The 23417-nt window shown below is 36.5% G+C and overlaps 1 protein-coding gene across 2 annotated transcripts in view; it reads left to right on the top strand.

The window, feature by feature from the left end:
- The window catches only part of LOC142232825 (limbic system-associated membrane protein), a 320310-nt gene that overhangs the window by 119900 nt on the left and 176993 nt on the right, over nucleotides 1–23417 (top strand). For both annotated transcript variants that reach the window (XM_075303515.1, XM_075303514.1), the window contains exon 3: nucleotides 8511–8849. In XM_075303515.1, coding sequence (XP_075159630.1) covers nucleotides 8511–8849 — 339 coding nt within the window. The remainder of the gene's footprint in view (nucleotides 1–8510; nucleotides 8850–23417) is intronic.

Below are 23417 nucleotides of genomic sequence, written 5' to 3' on the forward strand. Positions count from 1 at the left end.
TCTTGGACTGTTTATTAATAATGAGGAACTAAACTTTGTTTTTATACATTTTACTGTTTAATTTTTCACTGTTTCCTCCCTTTTTCATTTTACTGTCCACACTCTCAAAAGAGTATAGTGCCCTTTCGTTATTTTTATGCAGATGCCTTTTTTTTGTATATTTGCCACCGTTTTTTAATTTCCTTTGTCTGAATATTGTAACTTACTCCTCGTACGTTCCGATTTCTTTTAACGAACTAAGAAAAAAATTGTGCCCATTATGCCAAAATGATAAACAAAGCACATGTTTACACATACATAAAGTGATGCTCTCAAGGCGAAAACACCTGCTGTTTTGTTTTCAAATGTCTATTCTCTTGGTTCCGAATGTCTATTCTCTTTACACCGAATACTCATTATAATATTCAAATTAAATAATATGTAGACTTAAGCATATTAAATTTTTGGCCTTATCATAAAACAGTTTTCCGAAACAACATACAAGCGGTTTCACAGAAATTGCTCTCTTTTGATTCTCTCGCTGTGTTATGTTGATATCTTTCGTCAACCCTCCCGGTTTCCATCTCTATTCTTTTTTCTCTATACTCTCTCCGTCGCCCTCTGAATAAGGTACCACCACATATATGTGTTTCCACGAAATTTGTAAATTTATATATGTTTACATTCACAGATATTATTTTTATGAAACATTCATGCCCCAAACATAATATATTCATATATATATATATATATATATATATATATATATATATATATATATATATATATATATATATATATATATATATATATATATATATATATATATATATATATATATATATATATATATATATATATATATATATATATATATATATATATATATATATATATATATATATATATATATATATATATATATATATATATATATATCGTTTATTCCCCGGGGTCTGTGTGCACCACGCCTCACTGTTGGGAATTAGAGTTTCAACTTTTTGTCGAAAAGTGGTTTCCAAAGTATTATCCACAACGGTGCCTTATTTTCAGGACCAAACTGTGACCGTAACTTTTTTCCGACCACAGCGAAAGCTCGCGCAACCGCTGCTGACTGTTTGACCAAAATGTCTAAAGGTAATAGACGCAGCATGACATTAAGGGAATTTGTTTCTGTCTTGCTGAATGCGCCTGAGATACACAAGCACGCCATACGCTGAACTTTGTTCTTGTCGGCTGGTGAAGTGCCGACCACCAGACTGCAACACCATATAGCATTATAGGTCTAACCACTGCCGTGTATAGCCAATGCACAATTTTTGGTTTTATTCCCCACTTTTGTGCTATTGCCTTTTTGCACGAGTACAAAGCTGCCGTTGCTTTTCTCGCCCTTTCTTCAATATTAAGCTTAAAGTTCAGCTTCCTCTCCAAAATTACGCCAATGTATTTTGCACACTCACCAAAGGGAATTTCAATACCCCCTAAGGAAATGTGCCTAACCGTCGGAGTTTTGCGATCTTTGCTGTACATGACTAGTTCTGTCTTTACAGGATTTACCCCAAGACCTTTATCTTTCGCCCATTTCTCAGTCATCCGGAGGGCTCTCTGTATAATATCTCTGATTGTGGATGGGAAATTTGCCACTACTTTTATCCATTCGTTTTGTAGGGAAACCAGAAGGTTGTTTATAGCAATATTCCAAAACGTGATAGAACTCCTCCTTGGGGAGTGCCTCTGTTCACATACCTTTGTATGTTTGCTTGTCCTAGTGTGGCTGAAATACGTCTCTTCGTTGGAAGTTCGTATAACAGCATAAGTATACCTGGATCAACATTCAGATTTGTCAGTCCATTTAAAATCGAGCTCGGATGGATGTTGTCGCCCCTTCGATATCTAGGAACGCCACGATTGTGTATTCTCTGTCAGATAGTGAGCTTTCAATAAAGTTTACTAGTTCATGTAATGCGGTCTCAGTAGACCTGCCCTTCGAGTATGCATGCTGTCGTTTCGAGAGCAAACTTGAATCGACGCTAGTTCTAAAAAAAATGTCTATCATCCTCTCCTGAGTCTTAAGGTTGAGTTACATAGCATGCGTTAATCCGTGCGTTGATGGAAGGGTTGATATTTTTCAGTTTGAAGCACTCCAACAAAACTGTTGCTTTCAAAGAGAAAATTCAACTCTTCAATCAACGGACGCATTACGCAAGTTATGTAACTCAACCTTTAAGTAGGAATGAGGATAAGCTGATTGGTCGGAAATCCTTCGCCCTCGAGTGAGAGGCTTTTCCCTTTTAGGTATGAAAACGACTTTTGTTTCCCTCCACTTTCCTGGGATATATGATAAGTTGATACATCCTTTATATCGCCGACAACCAGGGGATAATTCACTGCTTGTAACTCCGCGGAGTAATTCCATCAAGTCCGGGGGATTTGAATGGTCCAAAGCTATTTAACGCCACCGTGGTTAGCATGCCCGCCTTGCATACACAGGGTCGTTGGTTCGATTCCTGCTTCGACCGAACACCAAAAAAGTTGTTCAGCGGTGGATTATCTCACCTCAGTAATGCTGGTGACATTTCTGAGGGTTTCAAAGCTTCTCTAAGTGGTTTCACTGCAATGTGGAACGCCGTTCGGACTCGGCAATAAAAAGGAGGTCCCTTGTCATTGAACTTAACAAGGAATCGGGCAGCACTCAGTGATATGAGAGAAGTTCACCAATGTGGTATCACAATGGACTGAATATTCTAAGTGAGCCTGATACATCGGGCTGCCACCTAACCTAACCTAACGCCCATTTTATTCTAGATTCCGATACAATTTCCGCGATAGGAAACGACCGCTTTGCCCCTGTGGCACCGCCAGAACATGGTTCGACCGTTTGATTTCCAGGAAAATGTGTGTCCAATTGTACCTCCAGCGTCTCCTCACTGGACGTTGTCCAATTGCCCTCCGATGTTTTAATGAAACCTGGAGCGGAGTTTGTGGATGCTAGTACCTTCCGTAGTCTGGAAGCCTCAGACGTATTTTCAATACTGCTGCAGTAATCATTCCAAGAGTTATGCTGAGCCTTTCTCAGTTCTAGCTTGTATTCTCTCAGATTCTTCTTGTAAGCGTCCCAATCCTCAGGGGCTCTAGTGGACTTTGCTTTGTTAAAGAGCTTCCTGCAAGATTTCCTCATATTACTTAACTCCGTAGACCACCATGGTGGTCGATTTTCCCCCTTGGCTTCCCTTCAGGGCATGCAACTTTCAGTGAGATGTTGAAGGCCTCCCACTGCGTGTTCGATATCTTGCACAGTGCTCATACATGTCTCTGGTATTTCCTATACCTATTCCAATCAGCTTTCCTAACATTTGGCGGAAATATGGTCTTGGTGGTATGAACATCTAATTTGAAACTGATGTAGCGATGAGCTGAGAAGCTATGTTCACTTGAAACCTGCCAATCAGATATCATTTTATTCAGTTCTTGCGAGGCCAAGGTGACGTCCAAAACCTCTTGCCTGTTTTTAGTGACAAAGGTTGGGGCATCTCCCTTATTGCAGACTATTGCGTACAAAAAAGTACGCAAAATAAACTCCTCTTGCATTAACGTCACCGCTTCCCCATAAACTATGATGTGCATTTGCATCGTATACCATAATGAGTTTTGTCCTTGCTTTCAATGATTCCTGAACCAAGGTGTTAACATGCCCCATATAGACCGAAGATACCCAATATTTGCATTTGAATAATTCTAATTTAATTCACATATTTTCTTTCTATAAACATATGGTTCTTGAATAAGAACTATATCTACCCAGCAAAAACTAGGTAACCACATCTCATTACAATTGACATTACCAGGAGTAAAGCTGTCATTACACGTTGGATTACATTGCGGCGAGTTATAATGACTAACTTGTAATGACAAAAATAAATACTTCTCGGTAATTTTCGAATTGTTATTCTCAAATTTTTAGGCAGTTGTAGTTAATATAAGTATTCACATAATCGAGCACTTACATAAAAAATCAAAAAGAATATGTAATGTAACGGTAATTCTGAAGATTTTTCCGTTAAGAATAATAATTGTGTTTAATGACATTATCATATTATGTTTTAAATACATGCTTTCTATTTTAAGTGTGACATTAATTTGAGTATAATCGTATTTAGATTATTTATTAGATTTTTTGTTTATTTATACAATATTCTATTTCTATTCAAGTAGTTCTCCTATTACAGCACCACTCGCCATATTTTGATCCATTGTAATCGGCGATAGAAATCAATATTTTCGAGATTTGGTTGCCTGAGACAATAAGTGGCTATTTTGCAAGTTTTGGTGTATCTACGAATAAGTCATTACATATTAGGTGATTATATGCTTTAAATGCACTACTTATTTTATGGCCGAAAGTATGCCTGGGGAGAAGTACTTTCCTCTTAGGACATGCGTATGTAAATGTAATCCGAAGCGATGCCAATTAATAAGTGGTTATTAATTTTTAAATAGGCTTACCTACAAGATTACCGGGTAATGAGAGTTTTTGCTGGGTATGTCCCCTTTCATCAGGAGAATTTTTAAGGCAGCACAAGCAGCCTTACAATTGTGAAAATTTATGTTATCTGCAGGATCCGTAGGATCATCGAGATTTTCAACAACCGTCACATCAGACGTTTCAATCGAGTCATCAAGAATGTCCTCTTCAGAGATCTCGGTGACTCTCGCAATAACCATAGGTTCAACTTTGGTGAGTTTTGAGGCTGTAGAAACCAAACATTATAAATTGTAGGAAGATAGGAAATTGGCTTGCGTCATACCAAATGTTGCATTTACCCTGTTTGTTCCATACATGTTTGTAATTTTTTTTTTGTTTTTCGTTTCTATTTTTTAAATGAAAAACTTAATTTTCTTAATGAAACAATGTTAAATTTTAGGCAACAACAAAAAAATTACATTTTCCCCTTTATGGAAATTTATATCGTGCACTTAATTTCTTTTTATTTGCATTTTAATGCTGTGTCAATACTTGTCGTGTACAGTGGTGCCAACTGTTTTGGGCTGAAAATCGTCAATTTTAAAAATATTTTTCGTCAAAATCGTCAATTTATCCCAAAGAAGAAAAAATCGTCACTCATAAAACAGTTGAAAAAAAAAAGATTTGGGAACAAAATAAAAGTTTTATTCAAACATCCATATATTGTATACACAATAAAGCTGTTATTAAACAAGTGAGGAAAGTCTAAAGTCGGGCGGTGCCGACTATATTATACCCTGCACCACTTTGTAAATCAAATTTTCGATACCATATCACATCCGTCAAATGTGTTGGGGGCTATATATAAAGGTTTGTCCCAAATACATACATGTAAATATAACTCGATCTGGAAGAATTTGGTAGACTTCTACAAAATCTATAGACTCAAAATGTAAGTCGGCTAATGCACTAGGGTGGAACACAATGTTAGTAAAAAAATATGTGAAACGTTTAAATCTGAAGCAATTTTAAGGAAACTTCGAAAAAGTTTATTTATGATTTATCGCTCGATATATATGTATTAGAAGTTTAGGAAAATAAGAGTCATTTTTACAACATTTCGACTAAGCAGTGGCGATTTTACAAGGAAAATGTTGGTATTTTGTCAATTTTTGTCGAAATCAGAAAAACATATATATGGGAGCTATATCTAAATCTGAACCGATTTCAACCAAATTTGGCACGCATAGCAACAATGCTTATTCTTCTCCCTGTGTAAAATTTCAACTAAATCGGAGTTAAAAATTGGCCTCTGTGGTCATATGAGTGTAAATCGGTCGAAGCTTTATATGGGAGCTATATCTTAATCTGAATCGATTTCAACCAAATTTGGCACGCATAGCAACAATGCTAATTCTACTCCCTGTGCAAAATTTCAACTAAATCGGAGTTAAAAATTGGCCTCTGTGGTCATATGAGTGTAAATCGGGCGAAAGCTATATATGGGAGATATATCTAAATCTGAACCGATTTCAACCAAATTTGGCACGCACAGCTATAATGCTAATTCTACTCCCTGTGCAAAACTTCAACTAAATCGGACCAAAAAATTGGCCTCTGTGGTCATATGAGTGTAAATCGGCCGAAAGCTATATATTGGAGCTATATCTAAATCTGAACCGATTTCAACCAAATTTTGCACGCATAGCTACAATGCTAATTCTACTCCCTGTGCAAAATTTCAACTAAATCGGAGCAAAAAATTTGCCTCTGTGGTCATATGAGTGTAAATCGGCCGAAAGCTATATATGGGAGCTATATCTAAATATGAACCTATTTCAACCAAATTTTGCACGCATAGCAACAATGCTAATTCAACTCCCTGTGCAAAATTTCAACTAAATCTGAGTTAAAAATTGGCCTCTGTGGTCATATGAGTGTAAATCGGGCGAAAGCTATATATGGGAGCTATATCTAAATCTGAACCGATTTCAACCAAATTTGGCACACTTGACTATAGTACTAATTGTTCTTCTTGTGCAAAATTTTAAGTAAATTAGGTTAAAACTCTGGCTTCTGGGGCCATATAAGTCCATATCGGGCGAAATATATACATGGCAGCTATATCTAAATCTGAACCGATTTGTTCCAAAATCAATAGGGATCTATTCTGAGCCACAACACATACTTGTGCCAAATTTGAAGTCGATTGGACTAAAACTGCGACCTAGACTTTGATTACAAAAATGTGTTCACGGACAGACGGACAAACGGACATCGCTATATCGACTCAAGAGCCCACCCTGAGCATTTTTGCCAAAGACACCATGTGTCTATCTCGTCTCCTTCTGGGTGTTGCAAACATATGCACTAACTTATAATACCCTGTTCCACAGTGTGGAGCAGGGTATAAAAAGGGGTTTTATTCATTTTAGTTACATGAATAATGTCATTTAAATCTCTAAGTAAGTCATATAGTTTCCAGTTTTTTAAACGACGATTAATTGAAATAAATTTTTAATTAATTTAAATTAATATATCTGATTGTGACCACATGTACTACATTGTTTAACAAAATTTTCTTGACAGAAAAATTTCCTATTCTCCAAGCGAATTTAAATCCTTATTACTTGCTCATGTATAATTTTTGTTATTATTACTATTATCGGTAATGAATAAATAAATAAAGTGAATTTAACTAAACTGGCTTCATAGCAATCAAAATTATTTCGCTTTAAATAGTTTATAGACAAAAGAATACCTTACAATGTTTAAGTTTCAAAGGGATTTCGAATTTTAGGTTTACTTATATTGATTGCTTTGAAATTTCTTTCTACATTGGAGACGGCTTGGACCAAGCTACATATAAATTGTCATATTATTGAGATCCAAAATAACATGTTTACATTACAACTTATGAAAATCGTCAACTTAAAACTACATCACTTTGAAAAATCGTCAAATTGGCATAAAACCCTTAAAAGGAAACACTTGTGTCGAGCATTTTAAAAAATCGTCATCTTATTTAAAATCGTCGTCATATCGTCAGAGGCCAAATTTACCATAAAAAATCGTCAAAATGACGAAAAATCGTCAGAGTTGGCACCGCTGGTCGTGTATGCGTTTGGTTCGAGTATTAAACTAACCCGGTAAATGGTTCGATCTACTCAGTAGCTAATTTCCTATCTTCCTGAATCTATAATCTTTGGTAGAAACCTCCCTTGTTTGTTTTGTTATCAACAACCAACTGGCAACGTATGGAAAAATTCTCTAGCAAAAACTTGGAATTTCCCTATCTCATAACTATTAAATGTAGTCTCAGATTACGTATTGTCATTGTTGTTGTAGTAATGCGAGCATATCTCTATGTGAGTGTATATTTGTTTCGAAGCCACCAGATGAATGACTGGTCGTAGATTATTCTAGCGTTGTGAAAGAATGTCCTGGCATTGCCAGAATATTCTCGCGTTACCAAAGCGTCATATATTAAAGCGCCCGCATGGTGCTATCGAGCAAAGATAACAGATACAAGAAGATGGGAAATTGGCTGCTAAGCACATCAAACCATTTACCGTGCTAGGCCCATACATTTCGTTTATCGAACCAAACGCGTATACAACAAGTATTGACATAGCATTAAAATGCAAATAAAAAGAAATTAAGTGCAGGAAATAAATTTCCATAAACGGGAAAATGTAATTTTTTTGTTTGTTGCCTAAAAGTTAATATTTTTTCATTAAGAAAATTAAGTTTTTCAATTAAATAATAACGAAACACAAATAACGAAAAACAACAAAAAAATTACAAACATGTGTGGAACTATGTTAGTACCGTCAAAGCATCATTTGGTGTGACGCATGCCAATTTTCCATCTTCCTAGGTGTATTATCTATGCTATCAAGTCAGTCGTAAATCATAAGCCAGACTAACAACATCGAAGTGTGAGCAAACTAGTAAAAAGTGAATAAATTGTAGATTATTGTTATTGAAAAGAAACGTGTTTTAATGGTCGGTTTATTAAACACGTCTCAGTAAAGAAACGTAACAATACCAACTTTTTTATTTTCAGATTCACATTCCGATGGAACATATAAATCAACGGAAAGCGAAGCCCCATCTGTTGCTCCAAAGTTTTTATCCCGTGGTCATTTGTATAAAGTAATTGTTGGTGATACAATTGAGCTTCCGTGTAAGGTTCAAAACTTGGGATCATTTGTTCTTTTGTGGAGAAAAGGGTCTTCTGTATTAACAGCTGGACATTTAAAGATCAGTAGAGATCCAAGGTTCAAAATTGTTGGCGACTATAACTTGCAAATAAACGGTGTTAAAACTCAAGACGCTGGTGATTATATCTGCCAATTGGGAGATCAAGAGAATAGAGATCAAGTACATACTGTAGAAATTTTAGGTAAGTACTATAGGACATTTTAGGTAAGTTCTATACGGTTTTGGAATTTAAATTCAAATATAAAATACTTTGTAGTATGAATCGGCTTTGACCGATACGATGGAGAAATAAATGGCATTACATACTTTTTATCAGCCTTAGATTAGATTAGGTGGCAGCCCGATGTTTCAGACTCACTTGGACTATTCAGTCCACTGTGATACCACAGTGGTGCACTTCTCTCTTATCACTGCGTTCTGCCCGATTCCATGTTAAGCTCTATGAAAAGAGTCCTCCTTTTTATAGCCAAGTCCGAACGGCGTTTCACATTGCAGTGAAACCACCAGCATTACTGAGGTGGGATAATCCACCGCTGAAAAACTTTTTGGTGTTCGGTCGAAGCAGGAATCGAACCCACGACCTTGTGTATGCAAGGCGGGAATGCAAACCATTGCACCACGGTGGCTCGATACGTAGGTATGCACAATGCAAATTCAAATTTGACTGTAGTGGCGATCGATGTATGCTCGCACTGGTAATACGACCAACATAGTCTTTGGAGTCTGTTTTATTTACTTCAAGTTAAAGGCAACGTAATTGCAAATAATGCAGAAGTAAATAGACACTTGTCAACGTTTAAAAAACCATAAGACACCAGTATATACAATTGAATTTTTCACTTTTGATTACGTATGTGTGTAGCAATGAATATGCGTATATCGAAATGCAATTTGTCGTCGGCAAAACGAAATAATTACATCAATGTTGTAAAACGACCGCAGTAATTTGGATTTAAATTAAAAACCACTCGCGGCTAGCTCAATTCTTTTAATGATCACTGACCTCACCCTAAAAAAATCGCTTCTTTAACATATGTTCCAAACATATTTTGCACATATATTATTGGATACTGCCGAAACATTAATATGTTTGTTTTATGTGAACATATTAAATGTTTGGAACTTCCTAGAGTTTATTGTCTTTGGGTTGAAGTGCTAATGCTTGTTTTGCAACATCAATTGCAGTGCCTCCTTTTGTTTACATTTTGTTTTGAGTTTACTATCCCGATGCCCAGTGCAAATTAAACAATTATAAATAATGATAATTTTTTTGCCACTTTTTTATATATCTACTTTTTTGGATGATGTTCCTTTAGCTAATGGGGCCTAGCGCATTGATGTAAATAAAAACAATTTTTAATTACATGTTTCCCAAGGTTTCGTCGATGTATGTCGAAAAGGATCTTTTATTGTCTATAAATTGAAAAAAATGGGACAACGAAGAGAGCTTTAAACACGAGAATAGGAGAGCATAAGAACGACATAGAAAAGAAAAAACAAAAGCACTGCGCTATCATAACACATACTGCAGTCAAGCCACACTGCTGACTTTGACAATGCCAAAATATTGGACAAGAAAAGAGGAGAGAGAAAGAGATTAATTATAGAGAGCTTAAGAATACAAGAGAATATAGAAAAAGCCATGAACAGAAAAGAAGACACTGACAATATAAGTGCAAGTTACAGAGATGCAATAAAAACAAAAAGTGATAGCTGGATATGTTGTGTTCTCGGAAAAGTCGTTGGACGTTTATTTATAATAATAATATTAATTTAATGTAAAATATGCATTTTTCGTTGTAAGTTTTAAATGCTTATAAAATATTCAGTAATAATGTGTTTTTCAATTTTTTCAATTTATAGACAATAAAAATCCCTTGCTAATGTCGAAATATATCGACGAAACGTTGGGAAACATGTAACTAAAAATTGTTTTTATTTACATCAATGCGCTAGGCCCCATTAGTTAAAGGAACATCATCCAAAAAAGTATAGATTGTAAAATGTAATTCAACAAATAAAGTTTTATTTTATTAACATTTGTGTTTAAATTACATGTTATATACATTATTTATATTTTACCATATAGATTGTAAAATGTAATTCAACAATTAAAGTTTATTTTGTTAACATTTGTGTTTAAATTACATGTTATATACATTATTTATATTTTACCATATAGCAAGGACGGCACGTTATATCGATCAAAAGGGATCAAAGATCGTTTGACTCAGTTTCTAAAGACAGCCTTGTGATGGCTATCATTAATAAAGGAGCATTGGACGGTATGGTTCCAAAGCAAAAATGGGGGGAAATTGAGAATGCTCTGTCTGTCGTCTACTCACTGGTGCTGGAAAAGTTTCCCGGCCCAGATCCTCGACACCAAGAGGCTGGTTGGTATCAAGGACGATTTAAGCTAGTCGCAATTGAGGACCAGAGGTCTATAGAATGTTTTAAAGCTGCTCTGATACTAATTGGTGAAGTTTGGGCAGGAGCTGCTCTAGAGTTAGTCGAGAAGAAAGACATACCGGCTAGACCTAGAGCACATGCGTGGATACCTGCAAACCCTTCTGACCCTGAATCTATTTTAAATAGGCTGAAACGATGCAATCCAGATCTTCCAACAGCTGATTGGATTGGATGAAGTGGATGGACCAAGACGGCATGCAGTGTTTATATTGAACACTCAGTCTTTGCCACATCTAGCAAAGTCTCAGGGCCGTGTATGTTATGGCTTTCATTATATCCAAATGAAGGTGTATAAAAACGATCAGCTAAAGGATTCAGAAATGGACAAGCTTCTGTCTGAATCAGAAGTAAACGGATCCTCTTGCGAAGTCGAGGGAGATATCAAAGTTGAAGACATGGATAGATACCGTATGCGTGAGGAGGTTTCTACTGCCTCAGAACTCACCAAAGTTGAACATATGGTTATTGCGAGAGTCACCGAGATCTCTGAAGAGGACATTTTTGATGACTCGATTGAAGCGGCTTATGTGACGGTTGTTGAAAATATCGATGGTCCTACGGATCCTCCAGATAAATCTTCATCATTGTAAGGCTGCATGTGCTGCCTTAAAAGTTCTCCTGATGAAAGGGGACACAGACATAGTTCTTATTCAAGAACAACCATACGTTTATAGAAACAAAATATGTGAATTAAGTACTCCGGGGTTCAAACTATTGCAGTATACTGGTAATGATGTAAATCGAGTCTGTATAATTGCTAAAAACGAGCTTAACTTGTTTCTGCTTCCAGCAATGTACAATGCAGACACTGTCGTTGCCAATTTAGAAATAGCCAAATGCACATATAGGGTATCTTCGGTCTATATGGGACATGACAGGGAGATGCCTCCATGTGCCGTTAAGACCTTAGTTGAGGAGTCACTGAAAACAAAGACGAAACTCATTATGGGATGCGATGCAAATACGCATCATAGTATATGGGGTAGTAGTGATACTAATGCATGAGGAGAGTCGCTAATAGAGTTTATTTTGCGTACTAATCTGGTATTCTGCAACAAGGGAGATGCCTCACCTTGGCCTCGCAAGAACTGAATAAAATGATATCTGATTGGCAGGTTTTAAGTGAACACAGCTTCTCAGATCATCGCTACATCAGTTTCAAATTTGATGTTCATACCACCAAGACCATATTTCCGCCAAATGTTAGGAAAGCTGAGTGGAATAGGTATATGGAATCGCTCAATATGATGATACCGGAAATAACAGAGACAAATATGAGAAATGTGCAAGATATCGAACATGCATCATCATCTCACTGAAAGCTGCATGCCCTAGAGGGAAGCCAAGGGGTAAAAATCGACCACCATGGTGGTCTACGGAATTAAGTAATATGAGGAAATCCTGCAGGAAGCTCTTTAACAAGGCAAAGTCCACTTGAGCCCCTGAGGATTGGGACGCTTACAAGAAGAATCTGAGAGGATACAAGCGAGAACTGAGAAATGCTCAGCATAACTCTTGGAATGATTACAGCAGCAGTATTGAGAATACGTCTGAGGCTTCCAGACTACGGAAGGTTCTAGCATCCACCAACTCCGCTCCAGGTTTCATTAAAACATCGGAGGGCAATTGGACAACGTCCAGTGAGGAGACGCTGGGGGTACTATTGGACACACATTTTCCTGAACCAAGTTCTGGCGGTGCCACAGTGGCTCAGCGGTCGTTTCCTATCGAGGAAATTGTATCGGAATCTAGAATAAGATGGACGTTAAATAGCTTTGACCCATTCAAATCCCCCGGACCTGATGGAATTACTCCGGCGGAGTTACAAGCAGTGACTGACAAAATTATCCCCTGGTTGTCGGCGATATATAAAGGATGTATCAACTTATCATATATCCCAGTAAAGTGGAGAGAAACAATAGTCGTTTTCATACCTAAAGCGGGAAAAGCCTCTCACTCGGGGGCGAAGGATTTCCGACCACTCAGCTTATCCTCATTCCTACTTAAGACTCTGGAGAGGATGATAGATATTTATCTTAGAACTAGCATCGATTCAAGTTTGTTCTCGAAACGACAGCATGCATACTCGAAGGGCAGGTCTATTGAGACCGCATTACATGAACTAGTCAGCTTTATTGAAGTCTGTCAAAGAATACACAATCGTGGCGTTTCTAGACATCGAAGGGTCGTTCAATAGTGTCCATCCGAGTTCGATATTAAATGGACTGACAACTCTGAATGTTGATCCATGTATACTTAGGCTATTGGACGAACTTCTAATGAGGAGGCGTATTTCAGCCACACTAGGACAAGCAAACATACAAAGGTATGTGAACATAGGCACTCCCCAAGGAGGAGTTCTATCACCTCTTCTTTGGAATGTTGCTATAAATAACCTTCTGGTTACCCTAGAAAAAGAAAAGATAAAAGTGGTGTCATACGCAGATGGTGTGGCTCTAGCAGTCAGGGGAAAATTCCCATCAACAATCAGAGATATTATTCAGAGGGTCCTCCGGATGACTGAGAAATGGGCGAAAGATAATGGTCTTGGGGTAAATCCTGCAAAGACAGAACTAGTCATGTACTGCCAAGATCGCAAAACTCCCACGGTTAGGCCCATTTCCTTAGGGGGTATTGAAATTCCCTTTGGTGAGTGTGCAAAATACCTTGGCGTTATTTTGGACAGGAAGCTGAACTTTAAGCTTAATATTGAAGAAAGGGCGAGAAAAGCATCGGTAGCTTTGTACTCGTGCAAAAAGGCAATAGGAAAAAAGTGGGGACTAAAACCAAAAATTGTGCATTGGCTATACACGGCAGTGGTTAGACCTATAATGCTATATAGTGTTGTAGTCTGGTGGTCGGCACTTCACCAGACAACAAGTTTAGACAAAGTTCAGCGTATGGCGTGTTTGTGTATCTCAGGCGCATTCAGCAAGACAGGAACAAATTCCGTTAATGTTATGCTGCATCTATTGCCTTTAGATATTTTGGCCAAACAATCAGCTGCAACAACGGCTGTGCGGTTGCGCGAGCTATCGCTGTGGTCGGAAAAAAGTTACGGTCACAGTTCGGTCCTCAAAATAATGCCAGATGTGCCTAACGTAGTGGATTACACTTTGGCGAGACCACTTTTCGACAAAAAGTTTGAGACTCTAATCCCTAACAGTGAGGCGTGGTGCACACAGACCCCGGGGAATAAAGAATATATAGATTTCTACACTGATGGCTCCAAATTGGATGGACAATTGGGTTTCGGAGTATATTCTAATGATCTGGAACTTCGAATAGCGAAAAGTTTACCTAATCACTGTAGTGTTTTTCAAGCTGAAATATTAGCAATAAGAGAGGTGGCGAATTGGCTGAGAAGTAATGTTCCAAAAAATGTGGGCGTTAATGTATACTCAAACAGTCAACCTGCAATAAAATCCTTGGACTCTGTGTTCCTCAACTCGAAAACGGCCATCGACTGCCGCAAATCTCTCAATGAGATGGCTGAGCAGTACAATATTCACCTAATATGGGTGCCTGTCCATACACCCTCAAAAAAAATCGCTTCTTTAACATATGTTCCAAACATATTTTGCAGGAAGCACATATATTATTGCATACTGCCGAAACATTAATATGTTTGTTTTATGTGAACATATTATATGTTTGGAAGCATTTTGGGCCAAAAATATTATATGCTTGGAAGAATTTTTCCCAAACACGATTGTGCTCATTCCCTAACATACTCGTAATTTTCAAATTTTTTAGTTATTGGCACCTTTTTCTGTAATACAAATAATGTTGAAGAAATTATTCACTTTTATAAATTTTTTAAATTTTACCTTTCGCCTGCACGGAGAATCGAACCGAGGACCATACAGTTTGTAAGCCAACACACTATCCACTGGGCTACGTAGCTGTTATAGTCACCAGCAGATAATTATCGTTATAAGTTACATTTATATAGCATAGTTTGCAGCGCCCACGAGCCCATCCAAACATAACATTATTTAACAGAAACATACATTTGTTTGCCACGTGGAGCAGTGGTTAGCATGTCTGCCTTGCATGCAAAGGGTCGTGGGTTCAATCCCTGCTCCGACCGAACATTTTTTTTTGTTGTTTTTTTTTTTTTTAATTTACACATTTATATTTATACTATATTATTTTTTTTTAAATGAAACTTCGAAATGTGTGTTATTAAAGATTTATAGTCAGTAACAGTGCTTGATATAAACGAAATTGACTGATTTTTGGATAAAATATTATTTTTTATTGCAAAAATAACAATATTGTAATAAAAAACTGTTTTTGGACAAAACTTTAAAATTTGGAAGGAATTCAAAAACTAACAAAAGAAGAACGTGGCGTCGAGTATAAACATACATACATAATTTTATAATATAAACATACATTTATTTAGGAGTGAACAGTTTTTTACTAGCATTTAACACCATCGCTCTAAAATTCCTTTTATTTTTCTTTAATAATTCATTTTAAAGAAAATAAACTTTTTAAATTGTTTTAGCTGTAAAACTCGAACTTAATGCCCGCTTTTATATTTGATGGTGTCTGTCAACTCCTGGTGGACTACTAAAGAGGAACTAAAGTTTGTTTTTTTTACATTTTACTGTGTAATTTTTCACTATTTCCTCCTTATTTCATTTTACTGTCCCAACTCTAAAAAGTGTATAATGCCCTTTCGCTATTTTTATGAAGACCCCTGATTTCTTTTAACGAACCAAGAAAAAAATTGTGCCCATAATGCCAAAATGATAAACAAAACACATGTCCACACATACATAAAATGATGCTCTCAAGGCGAAAACATATGCTGTTTGTTTTTCAAATGTCTATTCTCTTGGTTCCGAATGTCTATTCTCTTTATTCAAATTAAATAATATTTAGACTTAAGCATATCAAATTTTTGGCCTTATCATAAAACAGTTTTCCGAAACAACATACAAGCGGTTTCACAGAAATTGTTCTCTTTTGACTCTTTTGCTGTGTTATATTGATATCTTTCGTCAACTCTCCCGGTTTCCATCTCTATTTCTCTCTATACTCTCTCTGTCGCTTTGAATAAAATATCACAACATATGTATGTTTAGTCGAAATTTGTAAATTTATATATGTTTGTATTCACACATATGATTGTTATGAAACATTCATGCCCCAAACATAATATATTCTAACATATTAACATAGATGTCCCAAACATTTAGTGTTAGTTTAGGAACATTACATGTTCGCACTTAAATATATTGTGGTTTAAAATCGTGCCCGAAACACATTTTGTTTATATCGGAACATATGAAAAACATATTTTTCTAACAGTGTAGGAACATACGGGGAACTGATAGGCGATTTTGCAAAAACTATAGGCGCGAAGTATAATGACTATTGTATGAGCTGTTATGATGCGGAGGAAAAGGAATCAATAAAACACCTCTTGTGTGAGTGTCCTGCATTTTGTGTAAAGCGCAAGCAACTTTTAGGAGCATATAGCTTCAGATTACTGGCGGATCTGGAAAACGTTAAGCAGTCTGCTAATGTTTTTGGAACAATCTGGTTGGTTCAACAAAGAAAAATAATCAAGAAGGTTCAGCGGTTAAAACTAGAAGTGCCCATATGTAATAGATACTTTTAGTTAATGTGGTATCACAATGGACTGAATAGTCTAAGTGAGCCTGAATCTTAATCGGGCTGCCACTTTAACCTAACCTAACCTATATCGATCAATCGATCTTCATCACTCTAGCTGTAGCTTTTGTAGCTCATAGACGTGTTTAAACCGTATCGGGTATCAAAAAAAGCATTTTTTAATAAAAAATAATAAAAAAAAAACAGTTACTCGAATTCTGTTGGGAATCTACACTGGATTTTGCTTACTGCAACTAAAACAACGGTTCTGCTATATTGAAACTGGCAGATCAATAAAATAATCACAACAACAACACACAAACATGCAAGTGAGATTCATAGCCAATATTTACTGTATAAAACTATAAACAACAAGTATATACGGCCGTAAGTTCGGCCAGGCCGAAGCTTATGTACCCTCCATCATGGATTGCGTAGAAACTTCTTCTAAACACTGCCATCCACAATCGAATTACTTAAGTTGCGGTAACGCTTGCCGATTGCAAGGTATCTTAAAACCTTCTAACATCATCTTCTAAATTGTATGTAAGTCCATACGTGGTATATATTAAATCAAAAAAGATCGATCCAATACGTATATAATTCAGTTTGACAAAGTAGACATAAAATTTTGACAACATTTTCTACAGAAATAAAATTTTAACAAAATTTCTATAGAAATAAAATTTTCCCAAAATTTTCTATAGAAATAAAAATTTTGACAAAATATTCTATAGAAAGAAAATTTTGACAAAAATTTCTACAGAAATAAAATTTTAAAAAAATTTCCTTTGGAAATAAACTTTTGACAAAATTTTCTATAGAAATAAAATCTTGGTAGATTATTTGTGGCTCGACTGGCAACCATGATTATGAACCGAATAAAATTTGAACAAAATTTTCTATAGAAATAAAATTTTGACAAAATTTTCTATAGAAATAAAATTATGAAAATGATGAAATTTTTATTATGAACCGAATAAAATTTTAACAAAATTTTCTCTAGAAATAAAATTTTGACAAAAGTTTCTATAGAAATAACATTTTGACAAAATTTTCTATAGAAATAAAATTTTGGTAGATTATTTTTGGCTCTAGTGGCAACCATGATTATGAACCGATATGGACCAATTTTTGTTTGATTGGACCAATTTTGGTATGGTTGTTAGCGACCATATACTAACACCACGTTCCTAATTTGAACCGGATCGGATGAATTTTGCTCCTCCAAGAGGCTCCGGAGGTCAAATCTGGAGAACGTTTTATATGGGGGCTATATATAATTATGGACCGATATGGACCAATTCTGGCACGGTTGTTAAAGATCATATACTAACACCATGTTCCAAATTACAACCGGCTTGGATGAAATTTGCTTCTCTTGGAGACTTCGCAAGCCAAATCTGGGGATCGGTTTATATGGGGGCTATATATAATTATGAAGCGATGTGGACCAATTTTTGCATGGTTGTTAGAGACCATATACCAACATCATGTACCAAATTTCAGCCGGATCGGATGAAATTTGCTTCTCTTTGAGGCTCCGCAAGCCAAATCTGGGGATCGGTTTATATGGGGGTTACATATAATTATGGACCGATGTGGACCAATTTTTGCATGATTGTTAGAGACCATATACCAATACCATGTACCAAATTTCAGCCGGATCGGATGAAATATGCTTCTCTTAGAGGCTCCACAAGCCAAATCTGGGGATCGGTTTATATGGGGGCTATATATAATTAAGGACCGATATGGACCAATTTTTGCATGGTTGTTAGAGACCATATACCAACATCATGTACCAAATTTCAGCCGGATCGGATGAAATTTTCTTCTCTTTGAGGCTCCGCAAGCCAAATCTGGAGATCGGTTTATATGGGGGCTATATATAATTATGGACCGATGTGGACCAATTTTTGCATGGTTGTTAGAGACCATATACCAACACCATGTACCAAATTTCAGCCGAATCGGATGAAATTTCTTTCTCTTTTAGGCTCCGCAAGCCAAATCTGGGGATCGGTTTATATGGGGGCTATATCTAATTATGGTCCGATGTGGACCAATTTTTGCATGGTTGTTAGAGACCATATACCAACACCATGTACCAAATTTCAGCCGGATCGGATGAAATTTGCTTCTCTTTTAAGCTCCGCAAGCCAAATCTGGGGATCGGTTTATATGGGGGCTATATATAATTATGGACCGATGTGGACCAATTTTTGCATGGTTGTTAGAGACCATATACCAACACCATGTACCAAATTTCAGCCGGATCGGATGAAATATGCTTCTGATAGAGGCTCCACAAGCCAAATCTGAGGGTCCCTTTATATGGGGGCTATACGTAAACGTGGACCGATATGGCCCATTTTCAATACCATCCGACCTACATCGATAACAACTACTTGTGCCAAGTTTCAAGTCGATAGCTTGTTTCGTTCGGAAGTTAGCGTGATTTCAACAGACGGACGGACGGACGGACGGACGGACGGACGGACATGCTTAGATCGACTCAGAATTTCACCACGACCCAGAATATATATACTTTATGGGGTCTTAGAGCAATATTTCGATGTGTTGCAAACGGAATGACAAAGTTAATATACCCCCATCCTATGATGGAGGGTATAAAAACGATAAACAAACTGATAGAGACAGAAGAATCAATTCAGCATAACAGAAACAATTGTTCTAGTTACCCAGATAAGGGGCAGAACAACGCTGCTAAGCTCGTGAAATTGATCGCATGATACAATGAAACGGGCAACATACGTAACAATATATTAATTGGGTTATTTTTGAAAAATGGATGAAACTCCATCAGCCGCTCCATCAGTCTACGCCTTTTCAGAGTTTCAAAACTCAAAGAACTGGAGCAAATCAACATTGATCTCCAAGAGAGAATAAGAGCGTTGAATATTTGCAGTCAACTGCATGAGGAAAATACAGCATTGCGATCACAGTTCGCACAATCTGAAAGAACAGATAATAATAATGGAAGTAGTGAAGAAGCCACTAACGCAAATGTTAGTATGGCTAAATAATCGGGAAATACCCCAAAAAAAATATATGCAACAGATGAAAAGGAATTGGCAAAGGAAACCGAGTGGATCCTGGTGAAAAACAGAAAAAAAGTAAAAAGGCAAGAAAAAGTCTACTGAAGTACAAGTGGAGCCCTCTACACCCCCGATAACCCAAGGCGAGGATACTGTAAATCTAGATGCTGACAATACTGATGCCACGAATACTATTACGAGTGCTCAGCCAAGGCCTGTTCGCCCACTACCTATTATAGTTAGCGCTGTGGAAAATTACACCGCCTTTGGAAACTTCATAAAACCAAAAGCCTCTAATGGATTTACTATAAAACATATAGATGAAAATATCAACGTTCGAAGCCAATGATTACAGAGAAGTAACCGAAGCTCTTAATGAGGCCAAAATACAATGGCATTTATATGAAAGCAAACATGATCGCCCTATACGTGTGGTAGCGAAAAACCTACATCACTCTTGCAGCCCCATCGAAATTATTTCGGATCTGAAAGAACAAGGCTTCAATATTTTGAATGCTTTTAATAAAACTCATCACTATACGAAGAGTCCCTCAATATTTTTATTCTAAGCTTCCATCCTTCAGAGAATATAAAAGATATATATGAAATAAAGCAAATCTTGAACTCCATTGTCAAAATAGAAGCCATCAAACTTCCAAAAGCTATTCCCCAATGTAAGAACTGTCAGGGATATAATCATACAAAGAACTACTGCTTTAACCAACCAAGGTGCGCTAAATGCGCGGGCAAACACGAAACCCAAAATTGTGAAAAACCGTCCGTTTTTCTCCCGAAATGCTGCAATTGCGGTGAACAACATCCTGCGAGCTATAGAGGATGTATTGTTGCTAAGGAACTTCAAAAGTTGCGCAATCAAAAGCAAAAACTCCATAAACGTGTTCAAAACTCTGAAAATCGGTTCCAAAACAATAATGGACCACAAAGAAATGAACCAGTTCCAACTACCTCGCAAAATACATCAAAAACAAATCAATTCAGAACTACAAATTTGTAGTCTGACACAGTTAAAAACAAAACCGCTCAACAGGTAAATGAACAAAAAGCTACCCACGAAACTATCCTTTCAAAAATCCTATCAAAATTGGAGTCAATCGAATCATTTAACAAGTGCTTAGACAACCGCTTAAGCTTGTTAGAGGAGAATTTTTCCAATACACTTTAATAGATGCAGACATCAATAAAATTATGCAGTGGAATGCAAATGGTATCCTAAAACACATAGATGAACTTCGGTACATTTTATGAGAAAAAAATATTTATATATGTCTCATAAGCGAGACACATTTTGTAAAAGATTTATTTCTGAAAATTAAAGACTACGATGTATTTCATGCTCCCCATCCAAGTAACACCACAAGAGGAGGAAGTGCTGTTATTATTAAAACCTCAATTAAACATTGGCTTGAAAACACTATATCGGTAGAGGAATTTCAAGTTACAACTGTAACAATTCACATAAACAAAACGCTGGTATCAGTTTCATTTGTTTACAGTCCACCACGACATAATATATTTAGCATTACAAAGACATGCTAAATTCACATAAACATATATTTATTATGGGATGAGATTTCAATGCAAAGAACACACAATGGGGCTCTAGATTGACCACACCAAAGGGCAGAGAGCTACATCGTGCACTTATGAATACAGGATGTACAGTAATATCTACCGGTAAGCCAACTTACTGGCCAACAGACGTGTCTAAAACTCCTGATCTGATTGACTTTTTTATTACTAGAAAAATCCCGGAAACAAACTGGTAATTGAAGATGGACATGAACTCAGTTCTGACCATTCTCCTATATATCTTCATTATTTAAGTGAAGCAACTAAAAACAAACTAATTTCAACCTAACAAATAACAGAACAGACTGGGATTACTTTCGTCACTTAATTACCACGTCTATTAGACATTCGCCAATATACAATCCAAATGATATTGAGGAAGAAGTCGATGCTTTTACAAAGCTGATGCAACAAGCGGCCTGGGAGAGTACTCCAGAACCAAGTATTCAAACAAATACGCCTCAGTATCTCCAATACATAGTAAATCAAATAAAGTTTAAAAGAAGGATTAGGCAAAAATGGCAACAAACTCGATCACCAGAGGATAAAAGAGTGTTAAACAATGCTACCAAAAAACTTAGCAGATTAATAAAACAATATAATGACCGTACATCCCACAAGTATGTGTCCAATCTAAGTCTCAACAAACACTCCGACTATTCTCTCTGGAAGGCAGCAAAATTAAAAAATAAACCAATTGTGCAGAACGTCGCAATACTTAAAGGTAATGGTCAATGGGCCAAAAGCAATATCGAAAAGACGAACGAATTTGCGAATAATCTTCAGTTGGCCTATTCAAATTCTTATGTAACAAGCAATACAGAACCAAATCTTCAATATCAAATAAATAACTATGCAATTAGCGACTGCCGTTTGATAAAATAACTATTAAAGAAGTTTATGATGCAGTGAATCAATTCAAGGTCAAAAAATCTGGTGGTTTCGATAAAATTAAGAAATTTGCCATACCATGGATTTATGCGTCTAACCACAATAATGAACGCCGTCCTAAAAATTAAATATATTCCAACTTGCTGGAAAGTTGCAGATGTTGTCATGATACAAAAACCGGGGAAAACACCGCACGATCCCAATTCATACAGACCAATATCTCTGCTTCCAGTAATTGGTAAGCTATTCGAAAAACTCTTTTGCAGACGACTGGAATCATTTATTGTCTCGAAAAATATAATACCGGATCATCAATTTGAATTCCGGAAAAAGCACTCGACAATCGAAGAAGTACATAGAGTCACCGATAATATTGAAAAAGCCTTCGAGAATAAACAAGTTTGCTCTGCTGTATTCTTGGACATTTCCAAAGCCTTCGATGGAGTATGACATGATGGTCTCCTTCTAAAGCTAACAGATTACTTCCAAAGAATTATTGTGAGATTCTAAGCTCGTACCTGAGTAATCGATTTTATAGAATATGTCCGCAAGGCAGTATACTTGGACCACTCCTGTATCTACTATACACTCACGATATGCCTGTTAACGAAGATTGTTTCATTGAACATTTGCTGATGACACAGTTTTAATGTCCTCTGGAAAAAATTCAAATGTATCCGTATATAATCTTCAAGCGTCTTTGAACAAGGTACACGAACGGTCTAAAGCTCAACAGTAGCAAATCTGTTCATGTTGGCTTTGCGAAAATCGGCTGAAGTTACAAATCCCTAAAAATAGGCAATGAACAAGTTCCTTTTTCGAACTCAGCAAAATATTTTGGTTTTACACTGGATTCAAATTAAATTGGAAAATTCATATTGATAAAAAGTGTGAAGAACTAAATATTAAATACCGTAAGCTAAGTTAGTTGATCGGAAAAAATGCAGTCCTCTCCACAGATAATAAACTCTTAATATATAAACACCCATCAAAGCCAATATGGATTTATGGCATTCAGCTATGGGGTGTGCGGCAAACAGTTCTATCGAAAAAATACAAAGGTTTCAAAACAAAGTGATAAGAAGCGCAGTAAACGCTCCATGGTA

Source organism: Haematobia irritans, chromosome 4 (genome assembly GCF_050003625.1).
Source record: "Haematobia irritans isolate KBUSLIRL chromosome 4, ASM5000362v1, whole genome shotgun sequence".
Classification (NCBI taxonomy): Eukaryota; Metazoa; Arthropoda; class Insecta; order Diptera; family Muscidae; genus Haematobia; species Haematobia irritans.